Source organism: Macaca mulatta, chromosome 2, assembly GCF_049350105.2.
Source record: "Macaca mulatta isolate MMU2019108-1 chromosome 2, T2T-MMU8v2.0, whole genome shotgun sequence".
Classification (NCBI taxonomy): Eukaryota; Metazoa; Chordata; class Mammalia; order Primates; family Cercopithecidae; genus Macaca; species Macaca mulatta.
In genome coordinates, this window is record NC_133407.1 from 110,509,158 (window position 1) to 110,517,394 (window position 8,237).

General features: G+C 48.4%; 1 protein-coding gene and 1 long non-coding RNA gene across 16 annotated transcripts in view; one reads left to right on the plus strand and one right to left on the minus strand.

The window, feature by feature from the left end:
- Positions 1–2,597, minus strand: part of SETD2 (SET domain containing 2, histone lysine methyltransferase) — a 154,847-nt gene extending 152,250 nt beyond the window's left edge. For 6 of the 15 annotated variants that reach the window (XR_013413844.1, XR_013413843.1, XM_028844063.2 and 3 more), the window contains exon 1: positions 1,765–2,597. Coding sequence is in view for 4 of the 15 variants with exons in the window: in XM_028844063.2 (XP_028699896.2) it covers positions 1,765–1,835 (71 nt within the window). In the remaining 11 variants the exon portion in view is untranslated. Of the gene's footprint in view, positions 1–1,746 lie in introns of all 15 variants that reach the window. The other 9 variants (XR_013413845.1, XR_003727278.2, XR_013413847.1 and 6 more) reach the window with 4 other exon arrangements.
- Positions 2,104–8,027, plus strand: LOC144339139 (uncharacterized). Its single transcript, XR_013413860.1, has 2 exons — positions 2,104–2,495; positions 7,217–8,027. It is a non-coding gene; the product is annotated as an uncharacterized LOC144339139 (long non-coding RNA).
- The last annotated feature ends 210 nt before the right edge of the window (positions 8,028–8,237 follow it).

The window sequence follows — 8,237 nt, forward strand, 5'->3', positions numbered from 1 at the left end:
ACTTCTGAGTCAATTTTCCCACATATTATGAAAAATTTTTCCCCAAGAAGTGTAAGGATGTGATCCTTAAAGCTTCTGGACTTCACCAAACAACCTGGTAAAAGGAAGTAAAAGCAGGCACTTAGCCTATTCAAAGGTTAGCATGTTACTTTGTACAGAGCAAGTGCTAAATAAGCATTTATTGAATCGTGATACAAAATTTTTTTTGAGGTTTTTTAAACTAAAAACCTATAACGTGAGCTTTGTAATTGGACTGATTGTGCAGTAAATCAAAACAATCTTACCTAACTGATCCTGCCAGTAGCAAAACAAAAAGACCAATCTAATTAAGGTAGTGTTAACCAACGGCCAAGAACCCATGAAAGGAAAAAGTCATGTTAACTTACTATTGCAAGTAAGAGTTGAGTTTTTGGAAAAGCAAAATAATGATTTATCTTGTTGTGCAGAAATGACCAACACCTCAACAGAATCCGCTGTGTTGCAATCAAAACTAAGAACTATCAATTAAGATCCAGACATTTCTGGACCAACGTGAGATGTGGCAAGGGATTCAAAAACGAGCCACAGCCAACCTAAGGTAAAATGTGTCAAAACAGCAAAGCTCTTGGAATCATCCTGGTCATAAAAGTTTGACAGTTTCATGTGAAACCCCTATCAACCGATAAGTTTAAAATGAATACTATATTCCTAGGTCTAACACCAGCAAATGGAGTTTCAAGAATGGCTTTTCAAAACAATGGTCTCGTGAGGGTTCAGGGAAAGAAGTGACTTCAGGCTTTCTGAGGTAGCAGATACAGCAGCAGATTCAGACCTCAAGAGAAATGTAAAGATGTCCTAGACTGAAAAATTACTATTGGGCAAAACTGTGTTTCGGTTTTCCAGAACACTGTCTTCTTTAGAGAATCCTCAAACGATTCTTAGTTTTTAACCAAGTCTTCACAAGAAATAGAAAGTCATCCGTTTAGGGTAAGAGGTTCCTGTTACCAAGAAAATCGTGTCCGAAAGTGCGAAAATCTCACAATCTGCAAGAAAATGTATGCCCCTCAGGTGGCTTTCATTTTCAGGCGGAAAAACAAACTCGGTGTCACCTCAACAACGGGACCACACAAACCTCGCCATTACAAAACCCAAGTGCCAAAGGTGCAGAATGTGAAGCCGGAAGCACTGCGAGGCCAGGATCGAGTTCCCAGGAGGAAAAAATCAAACTCAGGAGTGCAGCGCGGGCCCCTCCACGGCCCGGGGGACAGGCAACCCGCGCTAGGCCCTTCCGGTCCGAGCCGCTGCCGTCGCGGGGAGGTCGGGCGACGGGTCGAGCTTCCACCCGAGCCCGGGGATTCGCGGCCTACCCTCACCGGCGCCCTCTTGCCGGGCCAGGCACCGGCAGCTCCTCCGACTATGCCCCTTGGCTAGCAGCGGGGCCCGGACGAACCGCGAGGAGCCCGCCAGGACTGCCGAGCCCCGGGCTGGCCGGGTCGGTGCGGACACGGGTAGGGACCGTGGCCGCCCCTCCCCCACCGGCCCGGCCCAACCGCCGCCGCGACGCGAGCAGCGGCGCCAACGCCGGGCCCAACCGCGGGCCTGCAGCGGCCCCAGCCAGGCAGCTCGAAGTGGCGGCGCGGGCCTGCTCCCGACACCGACCGCGCGAAGCCACCGCGGGCCCGTTACTCCTCGCGCCGGCCCGCGCCGCCACCCGTCAGGACGCACCGCCCTCGGCTGGGGCTGAGGCGGCCGACAGCAGCAGGGGGCCGCGGAGCTGATACTTACTCAGGGGTCGGGTGCTCCGGGTCGTAGAAATCCCCCATCTTCGGAGGCGGCTGCGGCTGCAGCTGCTTCATCGGGAGCGGCTGGAGGCGGCGACGAGAGCCCCCTCCCCGCGGCAGGGCGACGCGGGGGAGGGGAGGGGAGGAGGCCGCAGGTCCGACCGCGGCGGCGGCGGCGGCGGCAGGGGCAGCCCGCGTCGCTACCTCGCTCGTCGCTCCCTCCCTCCCTCGGACGCCCGCCAGCCGCTCTCTCCCTCTCACCCTCACACCGGGAGCGACGCACACCCCACCCGCCCCTCAGCTTCGCAGGCCCGGCCCCTTAAAGAGACACACACGGGCCCCCAATACGCCGCCAGTCGGCGTGCCTGCAGCTGCTGGCTTGACCCCAGGCCGGGACGGGCGGAGCGAAACACTGCCCGGCGGGCCCAGGCCGACAGTGCCTGTGGCTCTCCGGAACAATAAACCCCCGGCTCCGGTGATGTGGGCCAGACCGGACCTAGAGAGGCGGCACCGCGACCCCTCACTCAACCCGCCTGGCGGCCGGGAGCAGCGTGACCCGGCCCGCTACCGTGTTACAGCTGGCGACTGACAAACAGCAGGCGACGTCGGGAGAACTCCCCGAGACGGCCGAGACATCAGCCTTCTTGCTCCACGGCCCTGTAGGACCTGCCCGCCGGGAGCCCCGGAGTCCGCGGCAGCGCCGAGGGCCCCTCCCCCAGGTCTCTGGGCTCTGAGGTAAAGCGGCCGCGGCTGCTCCCGGCCACTCGTCCCACTCGCCCCTCTCTCTCCCCCTAGCCTCTTCATCTCGACCCCTTAGCAAGCATGGAAGCGCAGCGAGGCGGGGGATTGCTCGGAGGCCGAGCTTCCGGCAGCCTCCTCCGCCCTCCTGGCCGCTGTGCCCTCGGGGCTCCTACCTCCACCTCGGCGCGGCGTTCTGCCCGCACCCGAAGTCTCTAAGGCGGCAGCTCGGGTCTCTTGTTTGGTTCTTGGGGCCTTAGAGGCAGTGTCATGAAAAAGGTGTATTAATCACTTTCCTCCAGAAATGATAAGATGAGATTAAGTAGAATAACTTGAAAGAGTTACGAGTTGTTATTTTTGGAAGGAGGGATAGGAACGCGTAAATCCAATATCTAAACTTTCTAGACGCTGAAGAGTTTTTTGTGATAGATCATTTTGACATTGGGGGTTCATAGGGTTAGCTTTTTTTGTGGTGGTGTTGCTGTTGTTTTTCCACTAGAATTTTGAATCGGATTTTACCAGCAATTGGTTAAGGAAAGGAAAGGATGTCTCTTCCAGTTAAGAAACAGTGGTTAAAAACTGAAATGTGGGCCAGGCGCGGTGGTTCACGCCTGTAATCCCAGCACTTTGGGAGGCTGAGGCGGGCGGATCACCTGAGGTCAGGAGTTCGAGACCAGACTGGCCAACATGGCGAAACCCCATTTGTACTAAAAATACAAAAATTAGCTGGGCGTAGTGGCGCACGCCTGTAATCCCAGCTACTCGGGAGGCTGAGATAGGAGACTCGCTTGAACCCAGGAGGCGAAAGTTGCAGTGAGCCAAGATTGTGCCACTGTACTCCAGCCTGGCGACAGAGCAAGCGGAGGTTGTAGTGAGCCCAGATCACGCCACTGCACTCTAGCCTGCGCGATATAGCGAGACTCCATCTCAAAAAAAGAAAACAACAACAAAAATCTTAAATGTGATATGAGAGAATAAACATCCTTCAGTGGCTAACTTTTTAAAATAGCCTTTGTATGTATGTAGGCTAGTGTCTTTTAGTGTTTTATAATCATTGTTTTTCACTTAGGAATTATTTTGGCTTTTTTTTTTTTTCCTGGTACCTTTAGGGTTAGCATGGAGGTCCAGGGTCCATCTGACTCCCTAGGTTCAAATCTCCCAAGGCCATTTCTTTACACACCATTATTGTTACTAATTTCCCTGTGGTTTTTCTCATTTTTAAATGAGAATATTGCTGCCAACTGGCCTTCTCACTATTGTGAGGATTAAATAAGCTGTTTGTTAAAGCTTTAAACTTTCAGTACACGTCAGCGTTCTTTAGCCATGATAGTGCAGAGGTTAAGAGCTAGCTCTACCTGGCATTGTGTACCAGGCACTTTCTAGCCTTGTGACATTGGGATGCTTGCTTCTCATGCTTCCCGTGCCTCACCTGTAAATGGGGTATTAGCCACTGCGCAGAGAATGTTGTGAACATGCTTGCACAGTGCCTCTCATTAAGTGCCCAGTTAAGTGTTGTCTTTTGGGCTTTGAAAGAATAGATTGAGGCCCTGTGCCTTAGATGCCACATAGGCAGTTGGGAGTCACTTGACCTTGGACAGGCAGGATAGGGCAATTTTAGATGGAGGTAGTTAAACAATGTAAGTGTGAGGTGGTAAGGACCTAAGCTGAGGTGAATGAGAAAAAAGCAGTCAGGTGCAGGTTTCGTATTTCCTTAATAAGAAAGTAAGCAATTCTCTTGCAGGAGGTACAGCTGGGCACTGGTCTCATGATAGCATTGGTTTGGTCAGAACCCAATGCAATAAGCTTGTCAAGCCATGGGAATCAGTGAGAATTCTAAGCCCCAAACAGAAACAAATGAACTGGGTTTTTACAGGCAGTGCCTTCATCTATAATTGCTCTCAGAGTTATTTGGACTTATATTTTTAAGTCAAAGAGAATGCATGCTTGGAGCACATACTTGGGCCTGGCCACCCGATCAAAGCTGTGGAATAATTTGGTTTTTAGTGTTATTAAATACTGACTGTCCCCTGCTTTCTGCACATGTTTAAAGGAAAAATGTCTAAAAAGCCCTAGCATGAAATATCCGAGGCGTTCACTCCCAGAGTGCTAAAATCGTAAAAGCCTTTATAATTTCAGCCAGACGTGGTGGCTCAGGCCTGTAATCCCATCACTTTGGGAGGCCGAGGCAGGCAGATCACCTGAGGCTGGGAGTTCGAGACCAGCCTGACCAACATGGAGAAACCCCATCTCTACTAAAAATACAAAAATTAGGCGGGCGTGGCGGCGCATGTCTGTAATCCCAGCTACTAGGGAGGCTGAGACAGGAGAATCACTTGAACCTGGGAGGCAGAGGTTGCAGTGAGCTGAGATCGTGCCATTGCACACCAGCCTGGGCAACAAGAGCGAAACTCCATCTCAAAAAAAAAAAAACCCTTTTTACTCTCTGCTACTTTACTGTCTCCTGTGGGTCAAGACCAACCCCATCCCAGGGGATCCCAGGGTTGCCAGTAGTGACCCTGAAACAAAATCATCTCTTGCCTTAGGGAAGACAGAAGGCCAAAGGTCAATCACTCTCCACAGGTAGGCTCCGGGTACCTGGTAAGGGGTAGTAGAAAGAAGAAATGTAGGCCGGGTGTGGTGGTTCATGCCTGTAATCCCAGCACTTTGAGAGGCCAAGGCAGGTGAATCACCTGAAGTCAGGAGTTCAAGACCAACCTGACCAACGTGGAGAAACCCTGTCTCTACTAAAAATACAAAATTAGCTGGACGTGGTGGTGCATGCCTGTAATCCCAGCTACTCTGGAGGATGAGGCAGAAGAATCACTTGAACCTGGGGGGCAGAGGTTGCGGTGAGCCGAGATCGCGCCCCTGCACTCCAGCCTGGGCAACGAGAGCAAAACTCCATCTCAAAAAAAAAAAAGAAAGAAATGTAGGTCGGGCACAGTGACTCATGCCTGTAATCCCAGCACTTTGGGAGGCTGAGGTAGGCAGATCACTTGAGATCAGGAGTTCAAGACCAGCCTGGCCAACACGGTGAAACCCCATCTCTACTAAAAATACAAAAATTGGCTAGGCATGGTGGTGCACACCTATAATCCCAGCTACTCGGGAGGCTGAAGTGGGAGAATCGCTTGAGCCCAGGAGGTGGAGGTTGCAGTGAACAGAGATCGCATCACTGCACTCCAGCTTGGGCAACAAGAGTGAGACTCCGTCTCAAACAAAAAAAATGAATAAAATAAATAAATATGTATTTTCTCCTCTGTAGCTTAGAAACATTTACTATCAACATCTTAGCATTTTGGGGAGCGGAAAATGAGATAATGTCTGAAAAAGTACCTACTGCCTCTAAACTAATAGCCATACAACAAAAAATTGGCTACCTTATAAATTTAGGTAGATATATGAGGCTCAATACAATTGAAGATTTAGATTTACTCAGTATACAGAATAAAGGCAGCATAATTTAGAATAAATTACTCATTCACCTAAGTTTTGTTATACTATATTGTTATAATTGTTCTATTAGGCCGGGCGTGGTGGTTCAAGCCTGTAATCCCAGCACTTTGGGAGGCCGAGACGGGCAGATCACGAGGTCAGGAGATCAACACCATCCTGGCTAACAAGGTGAAACCCCGTCTCTACTAAAAAATACAAAAAAATAACTAGCCAGGCGAGGTGGCGGGCGTCTGTAGTCCCAGCTACTCAGGAGGCTGAGGCAGGAGAATGGCGTACACCCGGGAGGCGGAGCTTGCAGTGAGCTGAGATCCGGCCACTGCACTCCAGCCTGGGCGACAGAGCAAGACTCCGTCTCAAAAAAAAAAAAAAAAAAAAAAATTTCTATTAACTACTGTTAATCTCTTAGTGTGCCTAATTTATAAATTAAACATCATAAGTATGTGTGTATGTACAGGAAAAAACAAAGTATATTTAGGGTTCCAGGCATCCACCAGGCGTCTTGGGACCTATCACTTGTGATAAGGTGGGGACTGCTGTAATTACAACTTTTTTTTTTTTTTTTTTTGAGATGGAGTCTCGCTCTGTCGCCCACACTGGAGGGCAGTGGCGCAATCTCAGCTCATTGCAAGCTCCGCCTCCCAGATTCATGCCATTCTCCTGCCTCAGCCTCCTGAGGAGCTGGGACCACAGGCACCCGCCACCAGGCCCGGCTAATTTTTTGTATATTTAGTAGAGACGGGGGTCACCTTGTTAGCGAGGATGGTCTCGATCTCCTGACCTTGTGATCCACCCACCTCAGCTTCCCAAAGTACTGGGATTACAGGCATGAGTCACTGTGCCCAGCCTAATTACAACTTATTTTTATTCCTGTTCATTCTACACATCCCAACGCAAGGCAAGAGGAATCTAGAAAACAATGGACAACCTACATTGAGCTCCACCTCCTATAATTCCTATTACATGTTATTTGTTTCAAGTCAGCACCCTCCTACATAATATTACTATATTCTGTAGTTGTTTTTCCTATACAGATAAGCTTTCTGTTACATATTGCTTTGTTAACAGATTTTAATTACATAATATGTCTATCTTACCAACTTTATAAGTTTGTTGTAGGCAGAAGCAATCTGTCTTTCATATTTTATAGTGTTTGAGGCTGTAGGTACCAAGTGTTTAATGAATAACTACTTTGTTACTTCTGAAAACCTTACTTTTTGATTAATACTTTTCCTTTTTACCAATTCCTTTTTCTTTTTTTTCAGGCTCATCCATGGAATACCAATCCTTTTTCTTAGTGTTCACATTGGATTTTTCTGTTAAAAATAGATTGTTGGAGTTGGCTAACAAGTTGACGACTTCCAGTCAAGCACTCTCTTCTGTAAAGTCTCTTTTGTAAGCTCCTACAAGCAGCTATTTCACTGGACTTGAAAGAACTGATTAAAAAGAACCACACACTGTAACTCTCAAGCATACAGGAATATTGTTATTAGGTTTTTTTTTTTTTTTTTCTCCTCCAGTATGTTAACCTTGTCTTCCCTACAATTTTCTTTTTTTTTTTTTTTTTTTTTTTTTTTTTTTTTTGAGATGGAGTCTCACTCTTGCCCAGGCTGGAGTGCAGTGGCATGATCTCGGCTCACTGCAACCTCTGCTGCCAGGGTTCAAGTGATTCTCCTGCCTCAGCCTCCTGAGTAGCTGGGATTACAGGTGTGTGCCACCATACCCAGCTAATTTTTTGTGTCTTTAGTAGAGACGGGGTTTCGCCATCTTGGCCAGGCTGGTCTTGAACTCCTGACCTTGTGATCCACCCTCCTCAGCCTCCCAAAGTGCTAGGATTACAGGAGTGAGCCACGGCGCCCGACCTCCCTACAATTTTCAAACATTCAGAGAGGTGATTATGGTGTATGTTTTATTTTGTTTTGCTTTGGATCTTGGCGTTCTTCTAGAGAACTCATCTGCTCAGGAGCTTCTCCGTGCGTCTTCCCTCCCAAACTTGTCTTACCCAGTAGAGAATGAATGTACTCAAGATTACCAGTTTTGCAGATGAATAAACCAATGATTCCAGAGGTTATGGTACATATCTAGAGTCATATGACTAAGAAATGGTAAAACCAGGATTTCAGCCAGGTTATGTGATTCAAGACATTTTCAGACAAAAAAATCTGGAGTTTACCACCAACAAGAAATGATCCCAGCCTCAGCATCTAAGCCCACACTGGGAGCATTGAGTGCTGAAAAAAAATTTTTTTAATTTTAAATAGTAAATAATTTTATAAAAAAGAAATG